At 42.0% G+C, this 20,672-nt stretch overlaps 1 protein-coding gene across 2 annotated transcripts in view; it reads right to left on the bottom strand.

The window, feature by feature from the left end:
- sos1 (son of sevenless homolog 1 (Drosophila)) overlaps nucleotides 1-20,672 on the bottom strand; it is a 251,367-nt gene that overhangs the window by 91,958 nt on the left and 138,737 nt on the right. For both annotated transcript variants that reach the window (XM_078230163.1, XM_078230164.1), the window contains exons 3-5: nucleotides 13,708-13,839; nucleotides 5,873-6,037; nucleotides 342-542 (exon numbers count right to left, since the gene is read on the bottom strand). In XM_078230163.1, the coding sequence (XP_078086289.1) occupies nucleotides 342-542; nucleotides 5,873-6,037; nucleotides 13,708-13,839 (498 nt within the window). The remainder of the gene's footprint in view (nucleotides 1-341; nucleotides 543-5,872; nucleotides 6,038-13,707; nucleotides 13,840-20,672) is intronic.

Raw genomic sequence — 20,672 nt, 5'->3', positions numbered from 1 at the left:
AAAAGCATTTAGATAGTTACATGGGTACGATGGGTATAGAGGGATATGGACCAAATGCGGGCAATTGGGATTAGCTTAAGGGTTTAAAAAAAAGGGCGGCATGGACAAGTTGGGCCGGAGGGCCTGTTTCCATGCTGTAAACTTCTATGACTCTATGACATGTGCATGTACTGGCAGCCATAAAGAACTCAGCAACAGACTGCATAGCATTACAGCTACAGACGTAGTTCAGGAAGCACAATGAAGGGAAAGAAAAGGCAACATTTGTATTATGAAAGAGGCCAACAGACTTATAAGGATGTGTACATTTGAAAAAGGTGTTTATAAAATTTACAACATACGTTTGCAGAAAACAGCTTAGCATCTGATACAAAGGGTTCCCTGAAGACTTTGATGATGAGATTCAATTCTCTTAGATATTGCCGAATCTCAGACATGTACATCTTCACTAAATCATAGTAAGTTTGTTCGCCAGTGGTAATGGGTTCCTCTTCAATTACACCTAAATCTTCCTCATCTTGATGGAACATATCCATTAGTACCTAGAAAACATAATTTTGGCTTTCAGTTTCTACACTGTGCAATTGGAGAAAACTGATAACACATGTTGGAGAGTGGTTGCATTCTTCTACATGCAGCTAAGATAAATACATCGCTAAATTTCCAACCAGACGAACTTGCAGATTGAGCATGACTACATTCCTGTAACATCCATACGTAAAGGTGTTCCACTTTTAAGCATCAGTTCTATACTCAGGAGCAACAAGATAACATAAACGACCCATCACATAAACCTCAGAGAAATTTAGAATTTTCCAAGTGAGAAGCTATCTTCAATTCAAACATTGCACTCTTGGGTTTATGGAAGGCCAGATTCAGGTTCTACACTGGCACCACAGGTTTCCCATTTGGATCAATTTTTGATCTCTTCACCAGTTAGGAGTCAACCTGAATCCTTAGAGCAATCAGAAAGTGAAAAACCACAAGGCCACGAATTGAGCTTGATTTTAACTCCAGAGTTGATTTAAGGTCGATAAATCATACCTAACCTGACACACAACAGCAACTGATACAATCAAGTTCTCAGCGGCTGAGTCTGCAATAGTCATTATGCTTACTTGCGCCTTCACTGGGAGTATCGACAATAAGCACCCAGAAATCCAGCAAGAATTGCATGCGATGAACGGAATCAAATTGCAAAGATGTGAAGGTAGACTGAGCTAAAGATCAATATTCACCTACAACCAGGAACCTCACCCATCTTGAAAAAAAATAAAGCAACAAAGATTTGGAATTGCTAGAAAGCATGCAAGTGTGCTCCAAGATCATTGGATTAACATTTCATTCTCAAGCATATTTACAATTTTTGCTAAAGAACGGGGTGCCAAAGAATAATTTACTACTGATGAATATTAAAGCCTAACAGGGACAGTGAATATTATCTCAAATTTAGCCAGGTTAATTTTATGTATATAAATTTTATGCAGACTGGACTGAAGTGAAAGGATAGTGGTGCTCAACGGATGAGTTGACCCCTTCACGTCAAATGAGAATGAGGTGACGTGGAGTAATATCCTGAAATCACCAATAATAAATCACATTATCTTATCGCACCAGTTACTATGTTATTCTTCATTTTCGGAAAGTTAAAGCCTGTTAAACCCATAATCTTTGGAAGATGCCAAAATAAGCATTTGCTCCAATTGCCTTTTCATGGTATTTCACAGGATTTAAATCTTAAATACAATATATAAGTGAACAAAATGTAAACTTCAACCTATTGGAGGCCTTGTTTGTATCTGAACTATATGGAATACTCAAGTGTCTGCAGTAAAACTAGTTTAAATCTCAATTTTGCTCTAGATCCGGTGTTGGTGTGGTGGGAGGTACAAAATACATGTTAATCTCAAGCATACACTATGAAACAGAATGAATATTATAGCAGCATTGGTCCTTCCAAACAATAAAAGTTAAAAAAATTTCCATCACTTCTACATTTAACTCCCTGCAGAAAAAGATCTGCAGTATCTTGACAAAATAAAATCTCGATGATGGCTAGTAAACTTGAATTAGGTAAGCAGAACTTGTTAATCTAGAATCTACATGTTGGTTGTCCGTCAGTACATCAGTTGTCTCCTATGAGTTGGTTTAACTGAGCAGGGGTTTCTCCTGTAATGAAGACAAGCGGAATAGTCTGACTCTGAGCTATCAAAAGACTGTGCATGGTGTTAGTCCTGGACGAGAACCCCAGATGTTTGATATGATCTGATAAGATTGGACAAAAATTGAGATTCCAGACACTTGCTAAGAGAATAAAGCCACAAGATCCCACAAGTTTGGAACAAAGATAGACTTCACTATATAAGGTCAGAAAATTGAAACAATTTACAAGATCTATCACATACTCTAACATTCAGGGTTAATATGAGAGGCATGTGAATTAAGTAAGCAGTGGCTGAACGCGCCATACTTCACAATAAGTGGCAGATGCAACCAAGACAGATTCCACAGATTTCTCAACAATCCAGCTAGAATCAGTAAACACAGTCAACCAACCTCTATGAAATTCTGTCTCTCACACACAAAGATTCCAGTCTTCATTTTTGAAGATCTTGCCATGGATTTCTTTCCAAAAGTTCCAAAATGGGCTGCAGTATGGAATCACCAACCTTCTGCTGTCTTCCCTGATCTCCAGGGCTTCTCCTGGGCCATCATTACTTAAAGTCTACCAAGCGCAACCCTTTGTCTGCTTGGAGCATCTTTCTCTGCTCTTCTTGGTTTCTTCTTATCTGGGACTACTTCAGGATCACTCCCTGCCCCCTACCTGGCACTCTTCTCTCTATCCCTCTGATGATTTCTCCGATAGTTCCTTTCCACTGTCTCTGGACTCCTGCCTTACATGGCACCATGCTAGGTCCTGTGATTGAATTCTTGTATTGTTTATCTACATGGACACACTGCTGTTAGGGTGCCCTTGAACTGCAGGACAGGAAATCCAGAACAGAGCTTGCGCAACCAGCCATGCTGCTGCACACGGCAGAAGAATCATAGAAACCATAGAAATCCTACAGTGCAGAAGGCAGCCATTCAACCCATCGAGCTTGCACCAACAATCCCATCCAAGCCCTATCCCTGTAACCCCACGTATTTACCCTGTTAATCCCCCTGACACTAAGGGGCAATTTATCATGGCCAATCTACTTAACCCGCACATCTTTGGACTGAGAGAGGAAACCGGAGCATCCGGGGGAAACCCGTGCAGACACGGGGAGAATGTGAAAACTCCACAAAGACAGTGACGCAGAACTGAACCCGGGTCCCTGGCATTGTGAGGCAGCAGTGCTAACCACTGCCACCGTGCCACCCAAATCCACTGAAACTCGCAGCCTGCTGGGGATTGCAGTCCTTGGCCTCGACCCAGGAACACCCCTCCACCATCCTCGAGAGAAAGGTAAGTCAGTTTCATTGGACAGCATTAGCATGTGACTGGAAAAGTTATTTTGTGTATCATGGCTTTGTCTTGAGGATTCCCTTGATCCGTTTCCTGCTCATAGTTTTGACAATAAATGAAATAGCTGGAATTGTAAGTTCTTAAGACCAGAGTTGGGATGGGAAAACTGTGGGTTAGTCCAGCATGGGTTGAGATCATGCATCCAACTGAAAAAAATATTTTGTCCTGGTGCAATTGCCCTGAGGTTTGTTTGTTTGATATGGGAAAAGAGTTTTTGTTTGTTTGAGATGGGAAAGGGTTGCATGCCACATGGCTTTGGAGTTGAGTTAGTAGGGGGCAGAGTTGTTGGAAAGAAACATGCATTCCAGTCTGAACCTGTGGCAAGGTAGTAACCAATGTTGAAATTTAGAAAAGGAAACATGGGCTTCAAATCCAGTTGTAGCTGTCAGTCTAACTCAGATCAGGTAACTCAGCATAGGCGGAGTTGAACCTGCTCTGTATAGCTCAGAACTACAATGGACAATACACTTACGAACTGAATGAATTGAGAGAATGTGTGCAACACATGATGTGGGGGAAGGATGGTGGAAAGAAAGACTTGCCAATCTGTGGGCTATAATTATCTGAAACTGGTGTAATTCATTCCTGAAGGTCTTTAGTCTTGAGTTCATAAAATATCTGACCATATGTTTCTCTAACAGACAGTTAGGCCCATTCTTGGTGTACGTGTCCTTTAAGCAGTGATAAGGTGGGAAGGAGAAGGAGGAGGTTGCCTTTGTCACTAAAATGATTTAGGACACTGATGTCAAGTAGATAAACTTTATTTCCCTCGTGTTATTGCTGTTGCGGTTAATTCGTATCACTGGCTTTCATCATGTTGAGGTTTGGTTTTGAAATATTCATTATATCACAGGGGTCTGGAGAGGGACCATGGAAGGCAAGGGGAAAGAGTATAGCTTTGTGGTGCAATAAGTACAGTTCAAAACAGTCATTTAGAATATATCTGAACATATGTGTTTTATTTTCAAAAAGTATGCTTTTGCAAGTGTGCCTGGCATTCCAGTGGGGCTTAAGGCTCTCCAAATTGTATAATGATCCTTGTGCTTTTGGAAAAGCCTGTATGTTCTTTTTATGCAGTGTCCTTTTAATTTCAAAATGAAACTGGGGAGTATTTTGAAAAGGATATTATCGGAGACCCCAGCAAGCATTTTAGTCCCAAAAGATGTTCATGTGACCTGAGGTTGCTATGGGGATGAAAGTTCAAAGGTAAAGAGTAAGTAGACAACAATTGGGAGATCGAATTGCAGTTGATCTCGGAATCTGCAGTTCAGAACAGATCCTATTAAAACAGAAGTGCTGAAATAATAGGTTTAGCAGCATGTGGAGAGAATCAGGGCTAACATTTCATCAGTACTGGGAAAGTTTGAGATGTTATAGGTTTTAAGCAAGGGGTGGGTGGGACAAGGACAACAGGAAGATCTGTAATAGAGTGAAAGACAGGAGAGATTGAATGACAGAAGAGTTAGTGCTCCAGGGCCAAAGGAAATGATGATGAGATAAGAGAAGAGACGAAAGATATGCCTGAGCAGGTGTGCTGTTGGCTGAAAGGGGAAAAGAAGAAAATAAAATGGACTAGAGATTATGGCCTGAAATTGCTGAACTTAGTGATGAGTCCGGAAAGCTGTAAAGCACCTAAGCAAAGATGAGGTGCTATTAGTTAAGCTTACATTGAGCTACAGTGGAACGATATGATCAACCAAGGACAGAAATATCTGTAAGACAGCCAGGTGAATAATTAAAAAGACAGGTCGCCAGAAACTTGAGGTGATGTGTGTGGACTCAACGAAGGTATTTTACAAAGAGGACAACCTCTGCCTAATGTAAAGACATTCTGAACAGTGAAAACAGTACACTAGATTGAAAGTAGTACATGTAAATCGCTGCTTAGCCTGGAAGGAATGTTTGGGGCCTTGGACAGTAAGGAGGTAGGAGATAAAAAGGGTTGCATCTCCTGTGTTTACATGGGAAGGTGCTGTGGGAGAGGGACAGGCTGTTGGGGGTGACCGATGAATGGGAAGGGTATCACGGAGTGAATGATTCCTTTTGGAATGCTGAGAAGGGAAGGAAAGATTTATTTAGTGGTGGTATCACTCTGGAGATGATGGAAATACCAGAAAATGATCCACTGAGTACACAGTATTGTGCTGGAGGTGGTGGAAATAGTAGAAAATTATTCATGATACTCTAGTCTCAAATTTCTGCCCATTCACTTAACCTATCTATATCCCTTTGCAGCTCCTTATGTCGTCCCAACCAACTGAATCATATTTCATTGCTTGGTCAGGGGAAGGCGTAATTTTGAAAGAGTAAATAAAAACATTGGTGAAACAGCTTTCAAGAAAAAATAGTTTGCTTTCTTACCTTATCAGCACACATGGCAACTTTAATGTCTTGTTGGGTGATTTCGAAGTGCCGTATGTTTCGTACATAATTGCCCGCTAGCTTAAGTATGTCAGCAGATATGTATTCCAACACTGCTACGATGTAAACAGAAACCTGATGGTCAACTTTGTAACCAAGAACCTCCTGAAAGGTGATGAAAAATAACATCCATCAAATACTGGACTGAAGGAACAAATAGATTATCTACGTTCTGTAATAGGGACTGAAAAGCCCGAATTAACAATGCAATAGATTAATTTTGGACAGCATATTATAACTTTTATGTCTGTTATGTTTGAGAATGTACAATGTGATGAAGTCGGATTGGTAATTTGAGCTTGCTAACTTGATAGTTGTGGGAACAGTTAAGTTAATGGAAAATAGTAATGGTCAGTTTATCTTTGCCATCAAGCTCTTAAGAAGAAATGCAATGTCTTGAAGAGGGTATAGACAATAAAATGACGAAGAAGCCTGTAAGTATTAAGGGTCAGGAAGCATACCAATTGTGTCAATACATATACCAGCAAGACACTCACAAGACTCTCCGAGGAAATTTTGAGACTTTTGACTTCACTGGGTCATAATTGTAGTCAGGGAAGTGAGAAGCCTTGAAACAGTGTGCTTATCAAACATATTGATTGTTTGGGGGTCTTGCAGGATCAGTGCTCCAGTTGTGAACAGGTATTAGGGTATTTCTAGCATTCTGTGAACATGTGTAACCCTTAGGCTCCTGATCAGTTAAAGCAGAGAGCTGGAGGGAAGGGCCAGATTTTCTGTGGGTTAAACACAGAAGGCTTGGATGAAAGAGACCAGTAGATTTTTTTCTACTGGTTCAAGTAAATAATGAGGGGCAAGGTTGTGTGGATGAATCAGCTTTGTGGGTAATATCCAAACAACTGGATGTGCAAACTTTTGATCTCATAGTAAGACAGGGAGCTAGATGAAAGAGGCCAGTTGTCGTGTAATTTAAAAGGTAAAACATGAACTAAATTAGGAGGATTCCATTTCGGAGGTATATTTATAAAATGAGGATATAACTGAATTGAAATAAATCAGTTTGAAAATTTTGTTTTTCATTAATAGGTCCTACATGTTATTTACCTTTTCGTCAACTAAGTGTGCTATTCCTATCCTTGTGATTTTGAAACATAATTGAATAAAATGAATTTGAGAATGTTATAATCCTACACCTTTGCCAGTGTCATTATTCTATTCAAATCTGAACTCTTGCAATAATTCAAGTGTTACTTCAAATCAGAGTATCCTTCCTCTGGAGTTGGAATGGATCCAAAGATCAGAAACAAAGTCCTCAAGGTACAATATCTTCTGATACGCTTTCTCTTCTGAATATACTGGTTGATCGCCATAAAACTTCACACAGAATGTCAAAAAAATTTATATCTGGTGCAAAAAAGATGCAATGACAATACAACAAATAAGGAAAGCTGTGCCGACAATAAGATGGAGATGAACAAATAACGGAATAAACTGAACTTAAATTAGAACAAATATTTCACTGGTTGTTTTGATGTCAATCACAACAGGAAAGCTAAACTCTCAGAAACAAATAAATGCCACATCATCTCACTGAGCGCAAAAAAAGACATTGCAGCACAGCTAGGTAGGCACCAATGGATGGAAGAATCACTTAATGAAACAGCAGGTACCATAAAATGAGAAGCAACAAGACACCAGCAAATTCATAAATTCAAACAGCATCAGGTGTACTGATGAATTAAAGGAAAACTGGAGTATCCGGCAGTGAACTAATAAATTAATACAGCAGAAGGAATCATCAAATTAAATGAAGAGACAGATGACACATTAAACTGAAGACTTTCTTCCCTCTCCAGTGAAAGTAAAAGGTCTGATATCCCTATTTCAAAGACCAGGGAGTCCTCCAGTGTCAAAGAACAGTACAGCACAGGAACAGGCCCTTCAGTCCACCAAGCCTGTGCCGATCATGTTGTCCTATCTAGACAAACTGCCTGTATCCCTCTATTCCCCACCTGTTCATGTATTTATCCAACTAAGTCTTAAGTGTCGCTAACGTGTCTGCCTCAACCACCTCACTTGGCAGTGCATTCCAGGCACCCACCACCCCCTGCACATCTCTACTGAACCTCCCCCCCCCCTACTTTGAACTTGTGCCCCCTTGTAATTGTCATTTCTGCCCTGGGAAAAAAGCTTCCAACTCTTCACTTCATCTATGCTCCTCATAATTTTATAAACTTCTATCAAGTCGCCCCTCAGCCTCTGTCTTTCCAGGGAGAACAATCCCAGTTTATTCAATCTCTCCTCATAGCTAATACTTTCCATACCAGGCAACATCCTGGTAAATCTTTTCTGTACTCCCTCCAAAGCCTCCATGTCCTTCTGGTAGTGTGGCGACCAGAACTGAACACAGTATTCCAAATGTGGCCCTAACTAGAACATAATTTGCCAATTTTTATACTTGATGCCCTGGCCGATGGAGGCAAGCATGCCTTATGCTTTCTTCACCATCTTTTCCACCTATCCTGCCACTTTTAAGGATCTGTGGACCTGTACTCCCAGATTGCTCTGTGTGTTTATGCTCCTGATGGTTCGGCCATTTATTTTATAGCTCTCAACTATCAAAATGCATCACCTCGCATTTGTCCAGATTAAATTCCATCTGTCATTTCTCCAATTTTCCAGCCTTTATCCTGCTGTATTCTCAATCTTTATCACTATCCGCAACTCCAGCAATCTAAGTATCATCCGCAAACTTGCTAATCAAACCAGCTACGTTTTCTTCCAAGTCATTTATATACATTACAAACAACAGAGATCCCAACGCTGAGCCCTGTGGAACACCACTAGTTACAGACCTCCAATCAGAAAAACGCCCTTCCACCACTACCCTCTGTCTTGGATGGCCAAGCCAGTTCTGAATTCATCTAGCTCATTCACCCATGATCCTGTGTGATTTAACCTTTTGCACCAGTCTGCCATGAGGGACCTTGTCAAATGCTTTACTAAAGTCCAGGTAGACAACATGCACGGCCCTTCCCTCATTAATCATTTCTGCCACCTCCTCAAAAAACTCAATCAAATTAGTGAGACACGACCTCCTTCGTTCAAAACCATGCTGTCTGTCACTAATAAGACCATTCAGTTCCAAATGTGTATAGATCCTATTCCCAAGAATCTTCTCCAACAATTTCACTTCACTGACGTCAAGTTCACTGGCCTATAATTACCTGGGTTATCGTTGCTACCGTTCTTAAATAATGGGACAATTTTGGCAATCCTCCAATCCTCTGGGGCTTCACCCGAGGCCAAAGAGGAACCAAAGATTTCTGTTAGAAGCCAGCAATTTCCTCTCGTCTCCCTCAGTAATCTGCCATCTGGCCCTGGTGATTTGTCTACCTTAATGCTTTTTAATACACCTAACACTTCCTCCTTCGTAATGACGACTTGCTCTAGAGGGTTTACATACCCCTCTGAGACTCCATCAATCAACGAGTCCCTCTCCTTTGTGAATATCGATGCAAAGTACTAATGAAGGATCTCACCCACTTCCTTTGGTTCAGCGCATAATTTCCCTTCTTTGTCCTTGAATGGACCAACTCTTCCTCTAATAAATGCCTTGGGATTCTCCTTAATCCTGCCTGTCAAAAGAATTTCATGACCCCTTTTGTGCCCTCCTAACTCCGTTTGAGTTCTTTTCTACTTGCCCTGTATTCTTCAAGTGCTTCATCTGTTTTTAGTTGCCTAGACCTTATGTATGCATCCTTTTCCTTTTTGACTAGGCTCGCAATTTCCCTAGTCATCCACAGTTCCCGAATCCTGCCTTTCCTGTCCTTCCTTTTCACAGGTACATGCCTGTCCTGCACTCCAATCAACTGCTCCTTAAAAGACTCCCACATGCCAGATGGATTTACCCTCAAACAGCCTCTCCCAAACAACAGCCTCCAAATCCTGCCTAATTTGGTTGTAGTTAGCTCTCCCCCAATTTAGCACTTCAACCAGAGGACAACATTTGTCCTTTTCCACGAGTATCCAAAAACGTAAGGAATTGTGGTCACTGTTTCGCCACACGTTCTCCCACTGCAACTTTGATGACCTGGCCGAGCTCATTCCCTAATACCAGGTCCAGTATAGCCCCCTCTCTAGTCAGACTACCTACATATTGTTCCAAAAAACCTTCCCGGACGCACTTAACAAATCCCTCACCATCTGGATCCCTAGCCCCAAGGGATTTCCAGTCAATATGAGGAAAATTAAAGTCTCCTACTACAACAACCCTATCATTTCTACATCTGTCCAGAATCTGCTTACATATCCGTTCTTCAACTTCTCCTGGGCTGTTGGGAGGTACACCCCCATCATAGTGACTGCCCCCTTCCTGTTTCTGAGCTCTACCCACAGTGTCTCATTACATGATTCTTCCAAGGTATCCTCCCTCTGTAGTTGTAATAAGTTCCCTAACTAATATTGCAACTCCCAACCTCTTTGCCTTCCCCTCTGTCTTGCCTAAAACATGTATATCCCGGAACATTTAGCTGCCAGGCCTGTCCCTCTTTTAACCAATTCTCCGTTACCGCAATCACATCCAAGTTCCATGCATGAATCAAGGCCAAGTTCATCTGTCTTCCCTGTTATACTCCTTACATTGAAGCAGATGCACTCCAGACCTCCAGGTTCACTGAGTTCGACCTCCCCCAACCTACTCTTCCTCTTAGCTAGCCTCGCCTTGATCCCATGTTCATCCCCAATCTCTACACTTGCTGACCCACTGTTCTGATTCCCATTCCCCCCCCGCCACATTAGTTTAAACCCACCTGAACTACACAAGCAAACCTCCCAGCCAGGAAACAACACTTACATAACATTGATCAACAACTAAAAACAAAATATCTGGTCGTTGTCTCATTGCTGCTTGTGGGAGTTTACTATGCACAAATTAGCGACTGCGCTGCCTACTTTACAACAGTTACCACATTTCAAAAAAGCAGCTGAAAAGCACTTTAGTTTGACCAGTGATCATGAAATGCATTACATAAATTTATTTATTTTGATGTAGCAGTGCACCAACACCACTTCCTAATTTGGGCCACAGCTATTATGTTCTTGCTCCACAGCAAATAGATTCTGCTAGTTTGACAGGCAGTTTATTTTTCAAAGAAATCTGCATAAAGCTTGTGCAATTGTTGACTAATTGTAATTTTTTAAAAAACCCTCTTTCAACTAAAAGGTTTGTAGTTTGCCAATGAACTGAATAGTTGTTCCATTCAGATGTATAGCATAAAATCAGTTTAAGATTTCTACCCTTCAAAGTTCAACAATGCTTTGCATCACAAATAGAGATTGTTTGGGGGAAAGATCCCAGAGATTGGGTGGGGTATGAGACCCGAAGATACTGAAACAGAGTTACTATTTCAGATTGATGACCTTTTGTTAAAGTCAGATTTCAGGAGGCCTCTACCCAATATCAGGAGATCTCCAAAAGGCCAAGGGTTCCAAATGCTCCAATTATTGACTGAGTAGGGAAAAATCACATTTGAAAGGCTCAGTATGCCAAGGGGAGAAAAAAATCCTCTAAAATCTGGGAAAAACATAAAATGACAACCACAGTCGGGGGCCCGATAAACATTCCACAGTACCACCTAGTGGCTGAAATCCTTAGCTGCACTGTAACCCAGAAACCCCACAACCCCAGCTGCAAGAATACTATTAATCTGGAAAGAAGCCCGCTACAATATGAGGTTTGTCCTCAATACCCTCTTATCTAATGCCGTTTTATAATTTCCCAAAACAGCCCTTTGTGTTTCAAGCAAATAATAATCTTTCGGATTTGTACTTCGCTAAAACTCAGCCGAGACTGAGTGAACACTCAATGAGACAAGGCTAGATATGAATCATTAAGCTAATTTATTTCACAGGGCTCGAAAACTGAGCATCAATAATCATAAAAGGCCACTTATTTCATGAGCTTCATTTCTCTTTCCGTACAGAAAACAATGAATGATCCCATTATGCTGCTTCCACAATGTAGATTGCCATACTTGTACTTGCAGAATTATCTTTCTGTACAAATGCTGGATATAAGAAACATAAGCCTTGCATTGTGACCCTCAGCCCAAGGGAGAATCTTCCTCTTCTTGTCTTTTGCTTCCTCCCGTTGACTTTTAGTCAAACTGACCATCGCACCCACTGGAGACACATGACAATGGCCCCTCCCAACTGAGTTTAAATGAATAATTTCACAGAACAGCATGTGTGGACAATTATTAGAATGTTAATATTTCATTGCCTGCAACATATTGTATTAGACTTCAGATGGGGTGTCTGAATCAATGTGGCTCAATATAATGTATTAACATGTCCACCAAGGTCATCGCGCATATTCAGAAATAGCAAAATGTGATGTCCTCTGAAAATGCACAAAGTTTGTCCAATCTGATACAATGGAGAACTAGCATAAGCATTGACTATAGGTAGAATCTGAATCTGGCTGAGAAAAGGCATCATTAAGCTAGGCCAACCCTTTTGAGAATGAGTGGATCATCCCCTTCCACCAGGTTGGTGAATAAATTTCATCTCCACTAACTGCAAAATAAATACTTCATCCCACGTCACAGTTGTGCTGCAAAAATACAATACAAACCAACCCTGATCCAAACCACTCCGTATTTCTATCTTGACTACATCTAGACCCTTTGCTCGAAGACAAAAGAAAATGGCAGCATGGGAATGAGATTTACTTTGCGAGACTGGGCAGGAAGAATGGAGATTGGTACAGAAACAAAATGTTTGCAACTACCAATTGCAGCTGAATGCAACAGTTAGTTTAAGATTAAATAGAGTTCCACATTCCACAGGTGCCCCACAAGTTATAATCTTTTCCTGAAAATGACTGCTTAACGTACGACAAGTGTATAATTCTACACATATTTTGGTTGCCTTACATTCTGGACTGCAGTCAAGAGAAGAAAGAAACTATGATGAGGTTCACAATTTCTTCAGACTGAACCATATACCTTCTGGCCTATCCAACTTAAGCATCCTAATGAACATAGTGGAATCAGTATCTTAATGCCAAAAAATGATGTCCAGTAACTTCCTGGTTCCCCAGTATCACATTTAGGGGTACCACAATGATGTGCTGAGGAATCCCTCTAGGAAGTTTCCACATAACAGTTTACCTGGCAATTGATCAAAAGTGCTAACTTCTGGACAATTGTGCTGAGCTGGGAACCATCTGACAGAAGCGATCTAAATTGCTAACTTTGGATGGTTCTGGCACCACAGCAACAACTCCCTCCTCTGAGCTGCCCTCAGTCCATCTCTCCCTTCTGCCCTGCCTCTGGTAAACGACTTACCTTTGACACCTACCTGCTCCTTAAAGGGGAGTGACTTACTTCGCTACGCCTCAGTTACTCCATGCCGATGCTGCTGGGGGCACACTTCGCTGCTCCTGTCTCACTCAGCCGGAATGAGGAAGCTTGGACAAGACAGGGACAATGCAATTTCAGCAAGCTTATTTGGAGTGGTAATCTGACAGAGATTGCCACTCTGAGAAAGTTACGGGCCAATGTGATGGACAGAGGCACAGTATAACTATTTGCTACTGAGGAACAAGCTTGCATTACGAACTTAATCCAAAGCTTCAGGACAATCCAATTATTGGTGCAAAATAAGATAGGACTATTCAAAGACTACAGCTTGCTGATCACGGAATTTTGTAGCCAAAACAGCAGTATAGATAATGTCTTCCTCATATGTTAATAAAATTTAACTTGCGTGTAAATGGTGCAAAAGTCCTTAATTAATTATGCAAAACTTACCTTCAGAAGGGGGTGAATCTTGTCAACAGGCAACAAAAGGGGATTTCTACGTTTGCGTTTTTCTATGGCAGATTGCGCATCTGCTATGGCCCACTTGTCGATTGGATGTGGAAATGATTTCTGCACACGTTCCTAAAGAAGTTCAAAAACAAACTGCTATATTCTGTGAAATCAGTTACATGTCACTTGCACCACACCGACATTCATTAACATATTCCATTTGTACCAATTATTTACTTGGAATGCTGAACTGACTATGTTAACATCCATCCCAATCAGGCCTTAAACCTTTCAGGAGGAAAACTGATATCCTGGCTTAACGAAGAGCAATTCATTTAACTTTTATTTGTGCTTCAGAGTTCAATATTTGTGAGTAAATAATGACCTACTTAATCAGATATCGTTCCTGGAAAAGTTAAGTATTTGAAATATTTCCTTATAGAGAGGTCATTTCTTTCAATACGCTCCATGCATTTCCAACTGATTTTTAAATAAATACACAGTAAAATAGACAATAGTGCAAATTCATTGCTTAAGGCATATATATTAAGCCCTCTGTTTTTCTCAAATAATAAAATACAATACTCCTACAGCTTTTGGAGAAAAGTGGCTACAAGTCAGTCAGACTTAATGTACAATTAAGGCAAAAGCAATGCTCAGAAAGTCTCATGACTGCTATAACTTGGTAGTATTCTGAAAGCATCAGTGTAATCATGTGGTTGATGAACAAATAAATGCTAAACAAATAGGATGCTTTAAAAAATTGGTGACTGATGTTGAACAGCGTTATATATATCGAACACGACGCTTAACTACATTTTGAATCAAATGCTGATGCAGCAAGTTTTGAAGAATTTTTGGCTCCAGTACAAGGAACTATCTTCTTGAATGAACAGATGTTTCTTTTTAAATGTACAACAAGCCATTTTGTACACTAATATGTATAGCAATTAACCAATTTGTTGGGTTAAACCCGGATTACTTCAAAAACATAGCTGCAGATGTCTTAAAACTTCTCTGAAACCTCAGCACATTCTAAACTTCACTGTACCTTGTAATCCTCATTGTCAGCAGTGTTAATCATTTCAATCATTAACTGCAGTGACCATGACATGTCTCATGAAACTTTCATGGTTTGGCATGAATTTAAATGATTCCAAAACATAATAAAATAATCCTGCAGTTGAGAATGTCAACAAAATATGGCCTAGGAAATACAGGAGGATTATATTGGATTTATTGAATTTGGGGCTGCAGCATATTAAAGAATACTACCTAATGGTCCCAATTTACAGAAATTAAATGAGGCAAACTAGCAGTTAAGTAGGAGAATGACCTGGGTGTAGAAGACTACAATGCCCTAAAACAAAGTCCTAAAAATCAATTAGGCCTTACATATTAATAAGATGAATGTATGATGAGTGGGTCACAATGGGAGTTAATTTGGCACACGGAAGGACGTATTTTAGGAGCAATCATCATTTTAGGTAGGAAAAAGCAGTTCGCATCATCAAAAAAAATGATAGTGTCTCCCTCCACCAAGTCACATTTTAACCTTCCTTGCCTACTTCACTGCATTACTTCCTCCTTGACCACCTCACTCTGTTCCACCTTTCTTAACTCTCCTTTGAAATTCTTATCTATTGCCCACTCTAAACTTGCTCACCCCAACTTTCTCTTAAAGATGTGCTCCTCTTTCTTCCCTCAGCTTTTGCATCATGGAACATTTACAGCATAGAAGAAAATCATTCCACCCATCCAGTCTGTGCCGGTGGTTTGCAAAAGCAATTTAGTTAGTCCAGCTGCCCACCTTTCCCTTGCAGCTCTGCACTTTTTTCTCTTCAGGTGCTTATTCAATTCCCTTTAGAAAGCCGCAGTTGAATTTTCCTCCACCATACACTCAGGTAGTACAGTTTTGATCCTAAACATTTGCTGTGTAAAACAATGTTACCGTTGTGCTTTGGCCAATCTCCATGAATCTGTCCCTTCTCATCTTTGACCTGTCAACAGTTTCTCTCCATCGGCTCTGTCCAAATCTATCATAATTTTGAACAACTCTATCAAATCTTCTCTCAACCTCTTCTTTGTTAATCTTTCCTAGTAACTGAACTCCCTCATCCCTGGAACCATTTTTGTGAAACTTTTCTGCACCCTCATGTCTTCCTAAATTGCCCTGAAGTAAAATGCTCGAGTTGAGAATGAATCAATGTTTTAAAAAAGTTCTTCATAATCGCCTTGCTTTTGGACTCAATGCCTCTATTTGTAAAGCCAAGGACCATGTATGGCTTTTTAAACCACTTTTTCAACCTGCCCTGCCACCAATGATTTGTGTACGTTTATGCCCAAGTATTTCTGTTTCCGGCACTCGGTTTAGAATTGTACTCTTTAGCTTGTACTGCCTCTCCTTGATCTTCCCATCAAAATGTGTCGCCTCACATGTCTCTATATTAAATTTCATCTGTCACATGTCCACCCATTCCAACGTTTAGAAACATAGAAAAACTACAGCACAATATAGGCCCTTCAGCCCACAAAGTTGTGCCGAACATGTTCCTACCTTAGCAATTACTAGGCTTACCTACAACTCTCTATCTTACTAAGTTCCATGGACTTATCTAAAAGTCTCTTAAAAGACCCTATCGAATCCGCCTCCACCACGGTTGCTGGCAGCCCATTCCACGCACCCACCACCCTCTGAGTGAAAAGCTTACCCATGACATCTCCTCTGTACCTACTCCCCAGCACCTTAAACCGGTGTCCTCTTGTGGCAACCATTTCAGCCCTGGGAAAAAGTCTCTGACTATCCACTCGATCAATACCTCTCAACATCTTATACACCTCTATCAGGTCACCCCTCATCCTTCGTCTCTCCAAGGAGAAAAGGCCGAGCTCACTCAACCTATCCTCATAAGACATGCTCCCCAACCCAAGCAACATCCTTGTAAATCTCCTCTGCACCCTTTCTATGGCTTCCACATCCTTCCTGTAATGAGGCGACCAGAACTGAACACAGTACTCCAAGTGTGGTCTGACCTGGGTCTTATATAGCTGCAACATTATCTCACGACTCCTAAACTCAATTCCTCGATTGATGGAAGGCCAGTAACTATACGCCTTCTTAACCACAGCCTCAACCTGCACAGCTGCTTTGAGCGTCCTATGAACTCGGACCCCAAGATCCTTCTGATCTTCCACTCTGCCAAGAGTCCTACCATTAAATATTATATTCCGCCATCCTATTTGACCTGCCAAAATGAACCACCTCACACTCATCTGGGTTGAACTCCATCTGCCACTTCTCCGCCCAGTCTTGCATCCTATCAATGTCTCGTTGCAACTTCTGACATCCCTCCACACTATCCACAACACCTCCAACCTTTGTGTCATCAGCAAACTTACCAACCCATCCCTCCACTTCCTCATCCAGGTCATTTATAAAAATCACAAAGAGTAAGGGTCCCAGAACAGATCCCTGGGGCACTCCACTGGTGACCGACCTCCATGCAGAATATGACCCATCTATAACCACTCTTTGCCTTCTGTGGGCAAGCCAGTTCTGGATCCACAAAGCAATGTCCCCTTGGATCCCATGCCCCCTCACTTTCTCAATAAGCCTTGCATGGGACACCTTATCAAATGCCTTGCTGAAGTCCAGATATAATTCATCTACTGCTCTTCCTTCATCAATGTGTTTAGTCACATCCTCAAAAAATTCGATCAGTCTTGTAAGGCATGATCTGCCTTTGACAAAGCCATGCTGACTATTCTTAATCATATTATATCTCTCCAAATGTTCATAAATCCTGCCTCTCAGGATCTTCTCCATCAACTTACCAACCACTGAGGTCAGACTCACTGGTCTATAATTTCCAGGGCTATCTCTACTCCCTTTCTTGAATAAAGGAACAACATCCGCAATCCTCCGGAACCTCTCCCGTCTCCATTGATGATGCAAAGATCATCGCCAGAGGCTCAGCAATCTCCTCCCTCGCCTCCCACTGTAGCCTGGGGTACATCTCATCCTGTCCCGGTGACTTATCTAACTTGATGCTTTTCAAAAGCTCCAAAACATCCTCTTTCTTAATATCTACGTGCTCAAACTTTTCAGTCCGCTGCAAGTCTGCACTACAACCACCAAGATCCTTTTCCATAGTGAATACTGAAGTAAAGTATTCATTAAGTACTTCTGCTATTTCTTCCGGTTCCATACAAACTTTCCCACCGTCACACTTGATAGGTCCTCTTCTTTCACGTCTTATCCTCTTGCTCGTCACATACTTGTAGAATGCCTTGGGGTTTTCCTTAATCCTTCTTAATTTCCTTAAGATCCTTCCTATTAGCCGTATACTCTTCAAGATCTCTAACATTACCTAGCTCCCTGAACCTTTTGTAAGCTTTTCTTTTCTTCTTGACTAGATTCATTACAACCTTTGTACACCACGGTTCCTGTAACCTACCAAAGTTCCCTATCTCATTGAAACGTTGCTATGCAGAACTCCAGACAAATATTCCCTGAAAATTTGCCACATTTCTTCCGTACATTTCCCTGAGAAAACCTCTTTCCAATTTAAGCCTCCAATTTCCTGCCTGATAGCCTCATAATTCCCCTTACTCCAATTAAACACTTTTCTAACTTGTCTGATCCTATCTCTCTCCAATGCTATTGTAAAGGAGATAGAATTATGATCATTATCTCCAAAATGCTCTCCCACTGAGAGATCTGACACCTGACCAGGTTCATTTCCCAATACCAAATCAAGTACAGCCTCTCCTCTTGTAGGCTTATCTACATACTGTGTCAAGAAACCCTCCTGAACACACCTAACAAACTCCTCCCCATCTACACCCCTTACTCAAGGGAGATTCCGATCAATATTTGGGAAATTAAAATCTCCCATCACGACAACTCTGTTATTATTACACCTTTCCAGGATCTGTTTCCCTATCTGCTGCTCAACATCCCTGTTACTATTGGGTGGCCTATACAAAACACCCAGTAAAGTTATTGACCCCTTCCTGTTCCTAACCTCCACCCACAGAGACTCCGTAGACAATCCCTCTATGGTGTCCATCTTTTCTGTAGCCGTGACACTATCCCTGATCAACAGTGCCATTCCCCCACCTCTTTTGCCTCCCTCCCTGTCCCTTCTGAAAGCCGGCACTTGAAGTAACCAGTCCTGTCCCTGAGTCATCCAAGTCTCTATAATGGCCACCACATCATATTTCCAAGTAGTGATCCACGCTCTAAGCTCATCTACTTTGTTCACAACACTCCTTGCGTTAAAATAGACACATCTCAAACCTTCGGTCTGAGCACTCCTCTTCTCTATCACCTGCCTATCCTCCCTCTCACACTGTCAACAAGCTTTCTCTATTTGTGAGCTAACCTCCTCTCTCCCAGTCACTTCAATTTGATTCCCACCCCCCAACCATTCTAGTTTAAACTCTCCCAGTAGCCTTAGCAAACCTCCCCGCCAGGATATTGGTCCCCCTGGGATTCAAGTGCAACCCGTCCTTATTGTACAGGTCACACCTGCCCCAAAAAAGGTCCCAATGATCCAGAAACCTGAATCCCTGTCCCCTGCTCCAATCCCTCAGCCACGCATTTATCCTCCACCTCATTCCATTTCTACTCTCATTGTCGCGTGGCACAGGCAGCAATCCCGAGATTACTACCTTTGCAGTCCTTCTTCTCAACTCCCTTCCCAACTCCCTATATTCTCCTTTCAGGACCTCTTCCCTTTTCCTACCTATGTCATTGGTACGAATATGTACCACGACCTCTGGCTCTTCTCCCTCCCACTTCGGGATATCTTGGATGCGATCAGAAACATCCCGGATCCTGGCACCAGGGAGGCAAACTACCATCCGCATCCACAGAATCGCCTGTCCGACCCCCTCACTATAGAGTCCCCTATCACTACTGCCTTCATCCTCCTTTCCCTACCCTTCTGAGCTACAGGACCGGACTCTGTGCCGGAGGCACAGCCACTGCTGCTTCCCCCAGGTAGGCTGTCCCCCCCCCCCCCCCCCCCCCCAACAGCTCTCAAACAGGAGTACTTATTGTTAAGGGGCACAGCCACTGGGGTACTCTCTAGTACCTGACTTTTCCCCTTCCCCACCGTGACCCACTTGTCTGCCTCCCGTGGCCCTGGTGTGACCACCTGCCTGTAACTCCTCTCTATCACCTCCTCATTCTCCCTGACCAGACAAAGGTCATCGAGCTGCAGCTCCAGTTCCCTAACGTGGTCCCTTAGGAGTTGCAGCTCGACGCACCTGGCGCAGATATGGACGTCTGGGAGGCTAGGAGACTCCAAAGATGTGTGGGTTAGGTTGATTGGCCAGGTTAAAAAAATTGCCCCTTAGAGTCCTGGGATGCGTAGGTTAGAGGGATTAGCGGGTAAAATATGTGGGAGTAGGGCCTGGGTGGGATTGTGGTCGGTGCAGACTCGATGGGCCGAATGGCCTCCTTCTGCACTGTAGGGTTTCTATGATTTCTATGAGGACCTCCCACATCCGACACCGAGAACAACAAACTGGCCTCACACTCATAATTCCCCCTTTCATCAAATAACACAGGAAAAACTAAGAACTAAACCTACCCTGCCTCGCCCGTTCAGCCTTCACTCTGCTCCCTCTCACTCCGCCGCCCGCTCACAACGCTGCCCGCTGGATAGAGCGGCCTGCTTTTCAAAGGAAAAAAAAACTTCCCAGGTGTCACTGGGGCCGACTTCCAGTTTTACCCTCCCAGCTGCCTTAGAGAAAAAAAAACACTCCGAAAATAGAGTAATTTAAAAACGCCTCTTCCCCACTAGCTCTCCTCTCCTGAAATGCTCCACTGGAACAATGTCCTCTTAAAGTTTATCACCATCTTCCTCACAGTTCACAATACTTCCAAGTTTTGTGTCATCTGCAAACGTTGAAATTGTTCCCTATATACCCAAGTCTAGGTCATTAACATAGAT

This window comes from Mustelus asterias, chromosome 15, assembly GCF_964213995.1.
Source record: "Mustelus asterias chromosome 15, sMusAst1.hap1.1, whole genome shotgun sequence".
In the NCBI taxonomy this organism is placed as follows: domain Eukaryota; kingdom Metazoa; phylum Chordata; class Chondrichthyes; order Carcharhiniformes; family Triakidae; genus Mustelus; species Mustelus asterias.
The sequence above is the reverse complement of the archived record's forward strand: the minus strand, read 5'-3'. Positions and strand labels throughout refer to the sequence as shown.